Below are 18,107 nucleotides of genomic sequence, written 5' to 3' on the forward strand. Positions count from 1 at the left end.
GGGTATTTTTATTTTGAACATTTTTGGTCTTCCCTTCAATACTCTTAAGCAGGTAACAGTATTTAAGACAGTGTTTTGTGGAACTCAGGGAAGCCTAAAATAAATTATTTTATCAATCAAAGAATTCTGATATGAACTTTTAAAGTATAAATATTCATTTCTTGGTTTATATATTTTATAAAAATAGTTTTTAAAAATATATTTTCTTCAGGAAGATAACTAATAAGGTTTTTTTTTTTAAATGTAATTTTCAATTGTTTTCAACTTTTTGTCATTCCCATTTGGGGTTTTCTTGGCAAACATAATAGAGTGGTTCACCATTTCCTCTAGCTCATTTTACAGATGAGAAAACTAAGGCAAAGACGGTTAAGTGACTTATCTAGGGTTACAAAACTAGTAAGTGTCTGAAGCTGGAATTGAAATTAGGAAACTTGAGTCTTTCTGATTCTAGGCCACTGTGCCACCTAATTTCTCTTTGGTTTAAAAAAAAATGAAATCAATGAAAAATCCCTGATAATAATGGATAGTCAGTACAACTTCGATTCAAGACTCATCTCTGACTTGTACTGCCTCAGTGACCCCAAACAAGTCAATGCCCCACATAACTATTATACTAGTTGCATTTTTTTTTAATTTTTACTATGGAGTAACTTTTCCTTAATGAGTACTTCCTGTACCAATAAAATTATAGTTTTAATTCTAACCCAAGTAGAGCATAGATTATAAGACCTTTAAAAGTAGAGGGAAAGTATCATGTGATTTTATGTTTAACTTCATTAGCTGCTTTGGGCTAATTGTTATAAATAAGGTAGCAGTAGTGACTGGCCCTATATATAATTACACTAGTATAAAGAACTACCTGGTGAGGAAATTTTTGAACCAGTGGAGTGGCCCATATGAATCAGATAGAATTTGAACCCAGGTGCGTCTGGCTGTAAGGGCCAACTTTTTAATTGCTTGCTATGCTTTGCTTCTTTTTTAAGATTTGAGATTTAACCATAGAATTTTTTTTCTGGAGTTTGGAAAGCTTAGTCTTTACCTTATTTTTACATTAAAAATGAATATAGGTTGGTTTTGCCATTTTTCACATTTATTGGATTTTAAAAATTACATATTTTTTCTGTCTTAACAAAACTTCAGAAACCATACCTTCTTTCCACCTAAAGAGCTATATTTAGCCCTCTTTCTATATTGTCTAATGATTTGATAGTACCCCATGCATCAAAAAAAGCTTTTCCAAGTAATTGGCCCTAATTGATTGTTAGAAATTTTAATAGTCAAAAGAATCATAGATTTTACTATCTATAAACTGTAGTCATAGGTTGAAAACAGTTGTACTGACTCAAAAGGACTTAGGATACTTCCCCCTCATTATTATTATTATTATTGTTGTTGTTGTTGTTGTTGTTGTTATTATTATTATTCAGATTTAGCCCATTTGTAGTTATCTAATATTATCACTTCATCCATCAATGTCTAATTCTAATGTGGCTAGTTGGTCCAGCATTTTGTCAGTACATCTGCTTGTCATCACATTAAAAATTTTCACTTCACCTTGATTGCATGGGGGGTGGGCACAAAAAAGTAGAGCTGTTAGCTACAGTAATATCCTTGGTCAGGAAGATATAAGAGAGAAAGGAACATTATCCATGATCACCTCTTCCTAAAAGCCAAGGTCCTCATACAGATTTTTCCTCTTTTAACAAAAAATGTTTACAAGTTGGTACTTATTATTTCAAAGTAAGTTTTTCAGGCTCATGCTTTGATCTATAAGTACAAAAGCAAAAGAACTCTGCTTTTTGCCTTCTGTTTCCTTCTTCGTAATTGAAAAATTGAAGAAAAACAAGTTTTTAATAGTAGTATATCCCTTTAGATTTATTTAGCACCTTACTTCCAAAGAACTCAAATATCTCATTTATGTTTGTAATATCCTCTGATGTGAGTAGAGCCAGGTTTTAACTTCCCTAGGCCTTAGCTTTCAATTCTGAAAAATGAAGATAACATGTCACAGGGAGATGGCAAAAGGCCTAGAACACAGATCTACTGATTACTTCTGCAGGATTATTTAGAATAGACTGCATTTCCTTAATCTTTGTGAAGTTTTTTCCATTTTAATAAATATTTTCTGTTTTGCTTTTAACTTTTTGACCATGTATGGATGTCGGTTGTTTGGGGATGAATTGAACTTTAGAGTATTACAAATTTGTTGTATCACATAAGAGAATGAAACTGGTGATAGGCATCTTGGAATTCTCTCTTTGACCCGTTCCCAGCCTTCTCATTGAGCCTTGTTTTCCATGCTTTTCTTGTGGTTTGTGACAGATAAGAACTGTATTGATTCCTAGCATCTGCTGGCAGTAACCTTTGAAAGGGCAGGCAATATATCACCATAGAATTTTATCTATCAATATTGGAGTAATAGAAAGACAGGGATGACATGTAATCACAACAGTGCTGACATATCATAAATCTAATCTGATATGTTACTAGTAATGGACAGTGGAAAAAGGGGACATGGATTAGCATCAGGATAAAGTCAGGGGGACTTTTAGATGGAAAGAGTACAATTTGGCCATGAGAAGGGGAGAATAAATCCAAATAGAAATAGAAAAATCTTGCTCACTGCATATTTTTGAATAGCTATGGAATCAGGAGCAGATCTGTATGTATTTGAAAAAGAATATGGTTAGATTGGGCACTACTAAGTGAGTGGGGCTTGAATTTTGTCAGTGTGATTTATAATTGGTGTATTATAAAATGAGAGACACAGGTAGCTATTAGCAGTCGGGATTAAATGGCGCTTATATGTTGCCCTTTGCAACTGGAATTTCTTTTTCATTTCTGCAGACCCCACATTCACCACCATTTTTTTTTATCACTGAAGCTTTTTTAGTAAACTCTCAAGATAAAAGGCGACATTTTTTTGACATATAAAACATGTTCCATGGCCAGATATTATCACATATATTTCTTTGGTTCATGAGGCTGGGTAATACCCGCATTCTAAAGGTTAATTTTCCAAAGGGTGCTTTCAAAATTTTCAGTGCTTTTGACATGTCAGGGGGCTTACATCCTGGGCAGTGAATAGTAGTACAATTTAATAGTGTAACATAAATGTAGTCTGTTTGATTTTTGCAAAGAAATACTTTTCCTTGGGGCCTAGAATATATAGTCCCTTCTGCACCTACACTCACAGTATTTTTAATCAGTTTCATGTTTTTATTATATCCCAAGTACAAGGTGCTACAAAGAGTCCCTGATGTTGGCAGTCATTCAGAAATTGACAAATCTAAAAAGTGAGTAGAACAGCAAAGTAGCCAGTTTCCCCACCCCCACCCCCTTTTGTAACAAAGCAAAAAAATAGTGAATATATTTTGGATGATTAACTTTGGCGTTCCCCCATTTGAGTAGTAGTAATAATAAAGTTTGGCAATTGTTGGTACTTTTTCTGTAGAAATTATGACGAGGCACAACTGTTGTGGTTTAATGCTATTTCTTTGAAGTACTTAATTCACAACTGTAAATGTGGCAAGCATGACTGCCCATAAAAGTAACTGCTTTTTTAAAAAAGACCAAAATTCAGAACATTATTCTTTCTGAAACTCCATTTTAGCAACCTAGCAGAATGCCATTCAGTTATGCTTCTGTTGCAGTGAAGGCAACTGAATGTGTCAGTTGTGAAAGATATTGCAAACAGGTTAGTTAGAGAAAGGCTTAAAAGAATCCATGGACATTTCCAAAAGTTGGGAAGTTAGGAAGGTACAGTGTATGTCTGAGGAAATGAAGAAGTGGATGGGGGACTGGTTGCATGTAATGATTACAATTTTGCTAATGGAACAAAGAGTTGCAAAATGTACCCCAGAGTTTAAATGGAAATGTTGCTGCAGAGTGAACATTTGAGAGTATTGAGAATCCAGCCTAGGATTCCAGGATTCTAATTGTGTGCCTGGTTTGTGAAATTGTATTGTGTGAATCTTTCGGGGAGGGGGGTGCAGGAAGAGGGGTGGTTTGTGCTGTTCTTTTCTAAGTTAAGTGTTATCTCTTTCTTTGAATGGCTTCTAAGAATGTTGTTAGGGGGAGCAGAGGATGGCAAGCAACATTGACCTGAGCAGCCATAAACAAAACCTCCAGTCAATGCTGATCCACAGATAGTCATTAATGGGTCTTGTGAAAGTGAAACATTTGTTTACCTTGCCTTCCCCTGGGCAGAGAAAAATGCTCTTTCTAATGTTACTTGATTCTGCCAGCCTAAAGCATGGAGTTTTTAGGATTAGTCTTAAACTTGTATTTCATGGTAACTTTCCCCTCCTTCCTTTAAATGACGTCAATTTCTTCACTGTAGGAAAAAAAAAAAAGCTCAGTAGCCTCATTTCTGTTTTCATTTTGGACTCTTGCACTTTATTTCCCTGTTTATTTGTTTCTTTATCATTACTGCCTCAAAATTCACAAGTGGAAAACATGCAGTAACAATAAAACCAAATAAGCAAGAAATAAAGTAGGGTATGGAATATGAACTGACAAGTCATGCTAGGTCGGAAATCCACAACTGGAGACTGATGTCTTTGCAGCTTAATGGAAGATAATCTTGAGTAGCAGATTGAGAGGTTGCAAAACTCTGGACCTCAGTGCTCAAGCCCTGCCTGTGACTGGTCATGTCATTCAACCTCTTGAATCCTCAGTTTTCTGATCTCTAAAATGAAATTAATTATTCTGTTCTATCCACCTCATGGTATTATTGTTGAAAACTTCTTGTAATCTGTTAAACATAATTGTGAATTGTTATTGCCACTCATGAGGAAGTTTTCCAGAGTTCCATTTTTAAATGTTTTTTTCAGAAACTAGGTTATGATTTCCCATAGAAGATATACTTCCTCACTACCTAAATGGACCCTCATAGTTTCATTTGTATGAGTACTACCTGCATTGGTATAAAGCAACCTATCAGTGCCTTCTCATTCTGTCCATTTTGTGGATACCAGTTTAGCATTCACACTCTGAATCTCTTACCTTTCATTCTATTAGAGGGAAAGACCAGTGAGGGACTAGACGAGTCTATCTCCTTTTTCAATGATAGATGACCTTAATTAGTGAAAGATTATAAATAGCTTGATCAGCCATTAAAAACCCCATTTAAGTTCTTTGACACAAGAGATTGTGTTTCTTTATCTTTGTATCAGTATCATTCCAGCCTAATGCCTTGCACCCAGTAGATGTTTAAGAACTGTCTGTTGAATTGATGGGCAATATAATTTCATAAATGTATACCAGCCTAACCACTGTATATGTAAAAATGGTTTTTGGGGAAAATATGTTTAGAATTCTATCAGAAATGCAAAAAAAAGACTTCTGTTCTCCACCTAATAGAGGAATTGGAGGCTTCTTTTCCTAAGATCTCTTACCAGTTACACGGGATGACTAGGGCCTCCCTAGTTCTAGGCTTTCAGTGGCAGCTCTTATGGCTGTTGATCTGGGCTTCATCTGGATAGGGAGGTAATAGGTGTGTTGGGCAGAGATGGAGACTATGACAGGAAAATTGTAGATCTATAGCAGTTCCTCCTATATTATAAAATTCTTATCATCTGTTATAGGCCAAGAATTAAAGTAAGATTTATATTCAGAGTTGCCAAACTCCCCAGTGGCCAGAAAAACTCCCAGTGTAGCCCAAACTAGATCAAAATGTAAGCAGGAAATGTTTAACAAAATAAATAAACATATTCAACATAGGTAATATTATTTTGTGGTTTTCTAAGTGCTGCCTGCCAGGGTTAATTCTTTTTGAGTTTGACATCTCTTCCCCATGTTGTATGAGCCAGGAAAATGTAATCTCCATGAGGATTGGTATTTCTTCATTTTTTTGTCTTTATATCACCAGTATCTAGCACATTGAATTCAGTAGATACTCAAATGCCATTTGTTAGATTGAGCCACATTTACATTTCTGAACGACTATTGGCTCCCTGAAGCATTTGAAGCACTGGCCTTTGAATGGAAAGGGAAGGAATGAAACAGGAACCTGGTTGGGAAACTAGCAGCAGGAATAGAAGCAATGCAGGAGGACCTGCAGTGGAATTTATTATTCCCTTCTTTCTTTTCTTGATTATGGAATATGGCTTTCTCTTGGCAAAAGTATTATAACTGGTCCTTAGATTCTCAGAATTCTTAGTGTGAGTTCAGGACAACGAGATGAACTTGGCCTTTTCTGAATGTAATGGTTCAGTGTCATCAAGGATGGCTGAAATATACTTTGATACTGTTTTTGAAAAGAATTTTTATTGAGTTGGTAGAAATGTTGGTTGAAAAATTCTCTATTGTTTCCTGAATGGTTCAATGGGCCCTTTTTATTCATGTGAATTGTGATTTTAATTTTTAAAGAACAAATACAAACTCCTAAAGCCAGGTTTCCCTTTGCAGATTGACCTAACTCAGCAGCAGGAAGTAGTCACAGATTCTTCATCCACTGAGACCCAACAGGTTAATTGAAGCAAGTTGTCTGGGAAGTTCTACTATGTTTCAGGCTATGCATCTCCTCAGTCCAAGGGCATTAAGGCTCCTATTTTGGTTCTCGATATAAGAAGTTATTGGAATTAATATACTCTGGATGAAAAAAAAAAAGAGTTTCTTAATTATGTTCTTGTACAAGGAGATATGGTACAGAATTCATCTCTGTAGTGAACAACAGAAGTGACAAGGAAGTGTATGCCCTTTGCCTCCTAACTTTCCTTCAAAATTAGCTTTTTGCCAGTCTCCCCTTACAAGCCCTGAATATATTAAGGCTCATGTTCAGCAGGAACAGGACGAAAGGACATGTAGTACCCACTATCCAATTGAAAATGAAAAGAAAGGATGTTTAGTATGAGCTCAATTGTAATTGATAAACAACCATTTGATCCTGGAGTTGTACCTATGTGTCAACTTTAAGAAATGCATGTTCCCCTTAGAAAATATTTAAGGCCTAATGTGGGGAGATGAAATTTGATTCTGGGGGAAAATTGAAAAGTGAATGTTTATTCAAAGAGCTGTTGACTTTACTAGCAAAGTGATGTTTCCTTAATTCTTCATCAAACACAGGGTACTTGAGTAAGCGTTTTCCCCATGGCTCATCTTGCTCTCTGTTATATTGCATTCTTGTCCTGAGTATGAATCACCCAGCCAGAGGACTGACCACTTTAGAGAAGTAGCAGATGGGCTTTATGGATGGATGAAGATTAATAATAAGATTTAGGATTTCAAAATATATTTGTATAGAATGAGTTGGTGAACTGGAGTATGAAATTACTAAAATATCAGGAAAAAATGAGCATTTAAAAGAAACCATTAGAAAAATCTGTTGGTTTTCTACCTCCTTGGAATGTGGATTTGTCTTTATGGCAGTGTGCTTTTCTTTTTCTTCTCTTACTGTTCCTTCTCCGTTCCTTTGTTGGCTCCTCATTAATTTCTTGACCTATGAGAATTGATGTTCTTTAGAGTTGGGTACTAGGTTGTCTTGTCTGTCTGTCTGTCTCACCCTCCATTCTGCCATGAATTCTATACTAGACCTGAATATCCAGTCCTAATCGTTCTCTTGAGCTCCCTTCCTTTGTCTCCAGATGCCTATTGGACAACTATACATGGATATCCTAGTGAGACCTCAAATGCAGCATGTCTAAATCTCTAAACTCACCAGCCTTCTTAAAAATGTTCCCATTTTTGTCAGAAATAATACCAACTGGGGCATGGAGGTGGCTTGGTGGATTAAGAGCCAGGCCTAGAGATGGGAGCTCCTGATTTCAACTCTGGCCTTAGATACTTCCTTTCTGTGTGACCCTGGGCAAGTCCCTTAATCCTAATTGCCTAACCTTTACCACTCTTCTGCCTTAGAACCAATACTAGCTGTGTGACCTTGGGTAAGTCATTATGACTCCTCCTGCTCCCCCTTTGCCTAGCCCTTACCACTCTTCTTCTTTGGAAAAAATATACAGTATTTATTGATTCTAAGATAGAAGATAAAGGTTTGGGGAAAAAATGGAACTACTATCAAAATGGAAACCTCAGTCATCTTTGATACTTTCCTATCTGCTTCCTGTTCCTTGCCCCCCACAATAATTGGCCAAATTCTGTCAGATCTACCTCTGCAACATCTCGTGCTATCCATACTTAAAATGCCATTTCTCTAGGCCAGGGCTTTAATATTCATTTGAATAGTTTTGTAATTTATTCCTCTGTTTTCAATATATCCAACCCATCCTGCCTCCCAAAATAACTTTCCTAAGGTATAAATCTGATCAGAAAACTCCTGCTCAGAAGCCTTCAGTAGTTCCCTACTGCCTCTAGTATAAAATATAAAGTCTTTAATGTTTATTTGGTCAATAGGTAAAGTCAGCCAGGAAGCAATTATGAAAAGCTTACTATGTGCCAGGGATAACAGAAAGCTCCCTGATCTCAAGGAGCTCATATTTTTTTTTTCCTTTAAACCCATATCTTCTTCAGTCTTAGAATCAATACTGTATATCAATTCCAAGGTAGAAGAGCAGTAAGGGCTAGGCAATGGGGGTTAAGTGACTTATCCAGGGTCATATATCTGGAAAGCATATGAGGCCAGATTTGATTCCCAAGACCTCCTGTCTCCAGGCCTGACTCTCCATCCACTGTGCCTTCTAGCTTCCCCTGTTGAATCGTTTTAAAAGATATATTGGAAGCTTGAAATCTGATTCCCACCCATGCCTGATTCCTCTTTTATAGCCACTCAGTGACTCTTATAGTCATGGTGGTTGCTTTAGTTCATAATTTGAAATAAATGTATGAAGAAAAGGTTTTAATTTACTCTTCTCTTTTTCTTACTTTTGTTATTACGGTGAAAAGGAATTGAAATTCAAAACCTCAGAAATTGAAAAAATGTCAAAGGGTAGCAAGTCTTAGCAAGGTATAATGTAGACAATGCCAATGTCGATAATGAATATTTATTATATAGTTTTGTTAGCCCTTATGCTCCAGTCAAACTACCTTCAATTCATAGCTATATTTATACATTGTATTTTATTAGCAATGAAAAGTATTGAACGGATCGCCTTTTCTTTTCCCCCACTGCTGAGGATGATTAGTCTGGAGTGAGCCCTTGAGAAATCCTCCTCGGAGGCTCTCTAATGCTGGTACCAGGTGGGGCAGTACTTGTGCACATCAGCCACAGTGGAAAGTCTTTGTCCTGAGAGAAGAAAAGATCTGGATCTGGGCAATCGGACGTCTGTTAGAGTAGAGTTTGCAATTTCCTTCGGCCATCTCCTTCTCTCCATATTCTGGCCCTCCATCAGAATCTGTGGCTTAAAGAGCTTTCTAGCTCAGATACTTTTCTTCTCAGGCTCAGCTGGGATGACATACTTAAGAGCTCAGAGGTTAAAAAATACCACTTGCCATATGACTGGCAGTTGATAGGGTGAATAACTCATCAATAAAAGCCTTAGTCACCGAAACCCAATTTTCCAGCTAAGAAATTGCCGTTTCATAGAATAGTCTCAAACTACTTGGCTTCCTGGTAGGAAATGTGAGTAACTTGAATGTTGCAGCATTATTCAGCATGATGATTATCGTGGATTTACAGCTGTTTCTTGAACAAAATATATTACACACACTCAGAATGCTCTCTCGAATAAGAATATGAAACATCGCTCCCCTCCCGTCCCCCTTTTTCTGTTCCTGCCGTAATGTCAGTTGATGCTGACATTCACTCGGAGTCCATATCTGATGTGTTCCAACTGATATCCTTACTTGCTTGTCCTGTCGACTCTCTGCTTTAAATTTGGAAGGCTTTCAGTGGCTCTTGTTGGCAGGAAAAATGAATGTGGAGATGCAGAGGGAGACTGGTATTGCAGCCAAATTTCAGTCACACAGACTGTCAATACTAATGAATGCCCTTGAAGCAGGTACTGTAAATGTCTGAAGTTGGAGTTGAGCTGCCTTTAGAGGTAGGATCATTCAGCAGAACACAGATGACTTCTCTCTAAATACCAAAGGCCCTGTATTTAGACTCTGGTTATAGAATTAATTTTATCACTGTCACATATTAGAAGGTGCTGAATGCTGATAGACTGAATGTTTGGTTTAAAATGCTTATGTGCTCAGAGAACTACTTTAGCTATTTTTTTTTTTTTAACACGAAGACTATAAATGAGGCCCACTAGGTTCTTTCATTATTCTCTCTCTTAACTCTTTTGTACCAGAAAGTCTAAATGGTCTTTCAAGTGCTTCCTTATTAATATACAGAAGGGTAAAATAGGCCCAGAGAAGCAGGGGAGGATTGGATTTTATCTTAATTTTTTTTAAACTTTGGAAATGAAATAATATGCTTCTGTTGCCTCTAGAGTCAGAGACTCACATTCACTCCTTTTGTACCTGTGTGTGTGTAGAGTAATTATTGTTGCATGTTTTAGCCTTGAGATTTTAAATATCTTACACAAATTGTTAATCTTTTAACACCCTGGAGGCAAATGTAGAGAAAAAACAGCAGTTAGTGAGTTGAAGCATAAAGTGACCCAGGTTTAATAACGATACCTCTCTCCAAAGGCCAGACATTATTAAATTGGTTGCTTAAAAGCTGGGTACAAAAGAACAAGAGAAATGCACGTGCCCTGCTCATTGAGGCTCCAGGCAGAGAATCAGAGAGGGAGATGATATTGTAAGAACTCTGTTGAGCCCCAGTGAATGTAAAGTGCACCAAGATGAGAAGGGGATGAGTGATAATAATAACAAAAGCAGCTTATAATTAAGTAGCAATTTAAATTTTGCAAAATCCATTCCTTACAACAATCCAGTAAGAGAGGTGGCATATGTATTAATTCTCCCCATCTTATAGAGAAGGAAACTGAGGGTTGTGTGTAGGATGCGGACCCAGGTGTTCTACAGAGCTTTCTACTGCATTTAGGATCCAAAGATGTAAGGTTGAACCCCAGTTCTGCTATTTGTTTGTGTGACCTTGAACAAGTCACTTGATCCCAGGGCCTTTGATTCCTGTCTATAAATAAAAGGGGGTTGTATGAGATGTTGTATGAATTTCCTTTTAGGTCTAAATTCTGTGAGCCTAAGTTTAGAGTATTTTATGTAACTCTTTTGTTGTGTTTGAGTTGTGAAAAGACCCATTAGGTAGCAAAATTTGACTAATGGATCAACCTTTTTGGAACCATGACTGCTCATTTTTATTCTGAAGTTGGCAGCAGAAGCAGTTTTTTCTTTTGACTTCAGTTTTTATATGCAGATAGCTGTGAATTTAGAGGCACGAACTATCATCCTCACCTGTGTTGGATCCTTGCTCCTTCATCATAGGCTTCACACACCTTTGGGACGTAGGACTCCGGGCAGAGTTGTTGTGTCTCCAACCCAGTGTCTTATCTGTCACTGGCACTTATCGAAGCCCATCATTCCCTTTAGAATTAGATTTTGAATATCAAAGTACAAACTTCTCCTCTAGAAGTCCATATACAAGGAAGATCTTATTTTGCAGAACCAGTTTCTGTGCTCACAGGCAGTTGCCTGCTATATCCCTGAGGGTGTACAGTGTCATATTTTCATTTCATGTGCAAAATAGTTGGTACAGGAGATCAACAGTTGGCCTTTCTAGCTGTGGTACATTTATTATGTCTGCAAGAGACTTGGTAAATGTTGGAAGACTGGAAAACCACCAAGTTTTATGCTGTTGCTGAAACAGCCCAATTTTAAACCATCTTTTTATTCTCTTTTTGCTCTCCATGGGCACCACAGAATCAAATCCATTGAAAAGAAGTCTCTTGCAATGCCAACTCAATTAACTTAGCAAGGAACATCTGTCTTCCAATTGTACATTCTTCTCCAAAGTCCAGCTCGGAGGATAGCTTGCTGTTAATAACAATAGCTACCATTTTTATAGAGCTTTAAGCTTTGCTCTGACCTTTACAGATATCTTCAGAGTAGCTTTTGGAGTTAGGTACTATTTTTATCCCCACCTTACATATGAGGAAACTAAGGTAGGTCGAGGTTAAGTGACTTGCCCAGAGACACACAGCTAGTAAATTCTAAGGCTGGGTTTGAATTGAGGCTTTCTTGATGCTAGGTTCAGCACTTTATCCTTTGCACCACCCCTCTACCTAAAAAATATGGTTAAAATACAATTAAATATTGCCATAGAGAACTGGAGGAAGAATGTAGGATTTACCTGATATTTGAAGGAAACCAGGAGATGGAGTTGAAGAAGAAAAGTTCAATATATTCAGGACACCGAGAAAAACCTCAGAATTCAAAGAATGCTTATCTTAGGGGAGGAACAACAAAGAAGACAATGTTTCTGGATCAGTAGAGTACATTGTAGGATATAAGGAGTGAAAGGATTGGAAAGTATGTGGTGGTTGGAGACCATTTGAGTTCATAAGTGTAAATGGGCATGACCCAGAGGGAGCGTCAGCAAAAGGAGAATGAGAAAGTTTTAAGGTAGGTAGGACAAGAACCTCACACAAACCTAGAGAGATAGCCCAGCTCTACTGTCTATTAGCCATGTGGCCCAGGAGAAGTGAGCCTCTCTAGGACTCAGTTTTCTCATTCACATATTTTTATTACCTGTGCTTTAGAGTTGGTGTGAAAAGCAACCTTTAGTGTTAAATGGTGCATAAATGAATCATTTTGCCTGTTATTCATGATAAATAAAAATATACGAATGGATCCTTCTGTCTTTCCTTTATTTTTACTTCTTTTTGATATTTGTAAAGCCTGTCCACTGGAGGGAGTTTTACCGCAAGGTTAGGACATCTTACTTTTCTTGAAGAAGATGCTATCTCTTTGATAAATGAAAAGAGCATAAAAGCTGTCCAAGTATGAAAAGTAGTGAGAAGATGAAAAGGCCTGTTTTGTGGCCTGCTTTTTAAATGAAATGAGCAAAAAGATTACTTGATGCTTGTTATTTTCCTAGTGTTGATCTTTTAATTCCTGTTGCTTCTATTACTGTTAGCTTCTTTGATAAGTAAATTTTGATGTGAAAACTAAATCATGGCACCAGGATTAATGTTAGGTATCACTTTTTTTTTTCCTCAAGTAAGAAATAAACAGTGGATTATTGTAAATATTCTATAACAGGAATGGCCCTTCTTAATTTTATGAGATTAGGCTGTCCAGACATTAATTGTAATAATCAGTTTGGTTGCAGTGCTTTGCTGTGTGCACTGATTAAGCTGTCCTATTGAGTTTAGAGTCCTTTAAGGACTTTAGCTAATGTAGTAGTTGAAATTGAAGAAGCTCAGTTAGGGATACTTAAACTACCTCCTTTTGTCATTGTCTCCCTTGAAAAGAGTTTTTGGATATCTAATCGATGTTTCTTTTCAGGAAAGCAATGCCAATCCTGTATGTAAATGCCACTTGGACTGTGCTTGACCTTTCTCTATTCAGTCGTTTTAATGTGCAAGCCTAATAACACAAAGGTGAATGTAGTCTGGTGCAGATTCCTCTTCAAAGTTGAGAGCCGGGTCACCCACCTTTCGTTTAGTATAGCAAAAGAAATTATTTTGTCGAGAAAGACAAGAAGAAATGGTTATTCTTGAAACTTGGATAATAGAGAATTGAAGTGATCTCTAAGGCTCCTTTCCTCAAGTAGAATTTTCTAATTTTGAGTTTATTATAAAAATAAAAGGAGCCATGATAGTTTTTCTTCACTCTCAAAAAAAATATTTTTTCATCAAAATTTTAGAAGATCCATCATTTCTTTGGTGAGAATATTCCTTGGGTGAAAATCCTGAAATAAAGTGGAAACCACCTGTAATTTAGTAAATGGTTTTCATGAGGTTCTGAGGATTTTAAAAAAAATGGTGGGTGAAGCAGGAAAGTTAATCTGGTGACCAAATTCTGGTGATAATGCTTCTTCAAACACAGCTAGAACATAGCAGGCATGTCATCAGTAGTTCCATACATGAACCCTTTCCAGCTTCATAGTTGTTGTTCAGTTTATTTTGTTTTGTTATGTTTTTTTTTTTCAGTCATGCCCAACCCTTGACCCCTTTGGGAGGTTTCTTGGCAAAGATGCTGGAGTATTTTGACATTTCCTTCTCCATTGGTCTCCAAGGTCTGCCACTTCTTTCTCATTACCCAGTTAGAAAGTACTGAAGCCAGACATGAACTCAGGAAGATGAGTCTTCCTAACTCCAGGCCCAGATTTTCGCTCTCTGAACTAGCTATCTGGTAATAGAGCCTGCCACATCTTTGGCCTCATTAGCACAGCCTTTAATAATCTGAGGGTCACTTTTTATGCCATTGTGATATTTTGGTGTAGGGCTTTAATGTAGCACTTAAAATTTAACTTACTTTCATTTTTAGAGATACTGATTAAAAATCTGAGATACAAAAGGCATCATATCATGCTGAACAAAACAGGTTCTCCAAAGATAAATAGGGCGCTGTTGCTACCCACAGGGAGCTTACATTTTTCCACTTAAATTACAGTATCCTAGAGAGCCGTAGGAAACCTTGTTCTGATACATCATAGAAATCTCTCTGGACTCTAATAATAGAATGCTAGAAAATGGGGCTACTGGTTCATCATATTACTATGGCAAGCCACCATCATTGAGCATCAGTATTTGTGGCTGTTCTTTTTTCGTGTGAATTTTAGAGTTAAAGGTGAAACTCCGTCTTTAACCCCCTTGTGGTTGTCTGAACAGTGATTAATGAACTAGATGTGATTCCTGCAGACCTTTCAAAGAGTGGATGAAGAATGGAATTTCAGTTTTTTTTCCTAGGTCCTTTGCTTAATATACAGCTTCTAAAATTAATGTCTTTTTTTTTTTTGAATGCCAAGAAAACAAATGGAATTTCTCGAAAGTATGTGTAGCTTGACACAATAGGCCTTAATTGGTGTCAAGGAGATGTTAGGATAAATGGGAAAATGCCCATTTAGCTGATAAGACTCAAAAGTGGCTCCTTGTTATGAGCTGTCATTTCAACGTGTATTTAAACTATAGCAAAACTGAAACATATTTGCCATATAGATCATAATGACTCCAAAGGAGCCATTATACTCTATTATGTAATTACATAATCAAAGTATGCATAGCAATCAGCTTTTGGAATTCAATGCTAATCAAACATACCTATAGTATGTGTTTAAGCTAAAATAGAGAACGTTAATTTGCCATTAGTCAACTAAACAAGAAATGTGTATACAGAATATTCATGAATAGCTTAATATTATGTCAGATGATATTTTTTTGTTTTGTATTCATGGAAAATCAACAATTTTAATTGAAAGAAAAATCTAATGCTGAGACAGAATTGCTGTTACAATTTTTGCCTCACCTTTAGTGATCATTAAAGGAGATTAGATTAAAACCGAGATGAATCTCTTTCACAAGTTTCTGTCACGCTTGGGGAAACTTTTGACATCTTGACCATTTCCACAAAAATACAATATTCTTTTGAATACAACAAACGAAACAAAATAAAACTGACTACTATGTGTTCTCTCTCTCCACATGTGCGTAAATAATATTTTAAAATATTATTCTGGTTTTTGTTGGTATATTTATGTGTATGAGTGTGTGTGTATGTGTATTTTTTTGGGGTGGGGATAGAAATCATTTGGTGAAGGAAGGGCACAATGGCAGGAATGAAGGATTTCATATTCTGGTACCTACTAGGGCCTCATGCATTTCTTGATTTGATTTTGTGTATTATTTCTGTGTTCTGTGTATTAGTTCTGTGTATGGTGCCTTTTAATTAATAATGATTGTTTCTGTGGTATAGGATCAAAATATGCATTGCAAATAAAGATACTAGACTACAGATCTAGATACTGTTGCTGCTTTTAGTTGTATTGGAATATGGATAGGGATTAAAAAGGTTAAAAGAAGCTTTGTAAACAGCAGACAGATTGAATACCTTTGATTTTGAGTAAATATTTAAGTATTCATGAAGATTGAGACACTGATTGTTTGGGAAAATGAAAAGTTGTTTTAATACATAGATGGTCTTGATATTAACCCTAACCCAAAGTGGCTGGAATTCTCTCTAGGGATTGTGTCCTATTGCCTTTTTCATCTGCATATCGGACTACTGAAGAAATTACTCAAGTGTTTTAATGGGACAAAATTCTTTCATCAAAAGCTTTCGTGGATTGAACTTCAAATAATTTATTTCCAAATTACTTTTACAGTAATTCTTATTAATTTAAATAGGTTTCTGATTTGATATGAAACTGTAAATGCAGGAAGCAGTATAATGAATTGAAAGATAGGATTGAGTCCTTTAAAGCAAATGTACAAAATATGCTGACAATAATTGCTTAGATAGAAATCAAATCTTAATGGCTTTGTTAATGATTTGTAGGGAATGTTATGTTTACATAGTCTTGGGGAACACATTTGCAGTTTGAATCTTTCACAGAAGGATTTTCCTCTCCTGTCTAAATTTCTGGTAGCCTTTCTTCTTTAGATTTCCCCCCCTAAAATAGGTTTAGTTTTTTTGAAATGTTAGGGAAAAATACAGGTAATTTATTAAATTTAAATACAGATGATTTAAAATTCTAAAAATATTTTAATGGGATAGCATTCTGAAGCTGAGCAGAGTCATTAGAAAAAAAAAATAAACCCATTACCTACCAATGAGGTTCATAATATTTTTAGGAGATTATGGGTCACAATGAAGCACCAAAAAATCTTTTAGGTGGAAGACATACTTCAAATTGGGGATGTTCCACAAAAGACATATTTACATAGCACTTTAAAGATATACACATGACACTTTTATAGTTTGGTGATAATTTCCTTTGGTATCTATTCATGTTTAACAGCCCTTGAACTTTTCATTTGTGCTATCTTCAATTAAGATAGCTCCCCAAAACGATTCCACCATATTGTAATTTGTCAGAATGTTTGGATTTGGGGGACTGGTGTGTATGGTGGGGTGTTGGTAGGTGTTTTGGTGTGTTTTACATAAAACCTGCTCTTTTGATCATACCTCTTCTTCCAGCTTAGACATTTTACTGTACTGAGATAATAGTGAATCTAGTTGTATCCAGGGAGAAATAGTTTCCCTAACATGAGTTTGCTTTTTAAGAAGTAAATTGGAAGTCTTTTTGTCTTCATATGCATTTATGTCTCATGTCACAAGTTAGGCAAACTCTTAGCCCAACTCTTATCTATTTGTTAAGAGAGTCCAGTGTATCTTAAGTATCTGGAATATTACAGCCTGGCCATTGCAAAAGCAGAATTTGGTTTTAGTTATGGCTTACCCTTTTATTATAGATTCAACTGGAGAGACTTTTTCACAATAAATGTAGTCCTTTATTTATTAATAGTCATTGTGGGGGTAAGAGTTCTTCTCTGTGCTGCAAATACCCTCCATACCATGGTAATAAATTCATACTCCAGGGGCAAAGTGTGCTGATAAAAACAAAAACAAAGAAAGTAGTAAATAGGATGTTTTACATTCAGTACAGTTTCACTCTCATTTTGAAGTACATAACTGTATTCTAGATAAATTAAGGATTTTTTCTTTTTAAATCAGACATTAACTTTTGAAGTAAGCTAGCTTCCTTTAAGTACAAGTAAATATTCAAAGTACAGAAGAGAATAATATCCTAGGAGAAAAATGTCATATAGTCCACTACAAGCAATAATTTATAGGTAGGAAGGGTGAATGAATTCCCATTTTGTTTCTAAACTGGGGGCCGTGGAGCTCCTACCTTTGTAGCCAGGTCTCTCCTCTTAGAAAATGGGAATATTGATTGATTTTTATGCAGTTCCAATTTTTAATATGGCTTATACATTTGCATATAGTGTTTTTAGCCATGTGAGAGTTGAGGAAAGAAAGAAATGAGCTAAAGCTAAATGAAAATAGAATTAATCCCAGATTTATATGCTGAATACTCCCACTAACTAGACTGTGATGGTCGTTAAGCACGAAAATAAGGGTTATCTTTTTAGATAATGTGCTTCCTCTTTCATGTAATGGGCTAGCAACTCTTGGTTTGCTAGAGAACTTTTACAGGAGGCCTGTAAGGGCAATAATGTTATGGAATGCCTTGGAGATGTTTACTTATAAAGACTCAAATAGAATTTTTTTTTTCAGGGAATCAAGTTGCAGATATAAATAAAAATTTCGTTTTCCCTCCATTTCCAGAAACCCCACCC

At 36.2% G+C, this 18,107-nt stretch overlaps 1 protein-coding gene across 7 annotated transcripts in view; it reads left to right on the forward strand.

Annotated features, from left to right (window-relative positions):
- CADM1 (cell adhesion molecule 1) overlaps window positions 1-18,107 on the forward strand; it is a 354,670-nt gene that overhangs the window by 254,735 nt on the left and 81,828 nt on the right. Inside the window, exon 2 of one of the 7 annotated variants that reach the window (XM_016433843.2) lies at window positions 3,235-3,296. The exons of the other annotated variants lie outside the window; for them this stretch is intronic. Within the exon in view, the coding sequence (XP_016289329.1) occupies window positions 3,235-3,296 (62 nt within the window). The remainder of the gene's footprint in view (window positions 1-3,234; window positions 3,297-18,107) is intronic. 7 annotated transcript variants of the gene reach the window in all.

This window comes from Monodelphis domestica, chromosome 4, assembly GCF_027887165.1.
Source record: "Monodelphis domestica isolate mMonDom1 chromosome 4, mMonDom1.pri, whole genome shotgun sequence".
Classification (NCBI taxonomy): domain Eukaryota; kingdom Metazoa; phylum Chordata; class Mammalia; order Didelphimorphia; family Didelphidae; genus Monodelphis; species Monodelphis domestica.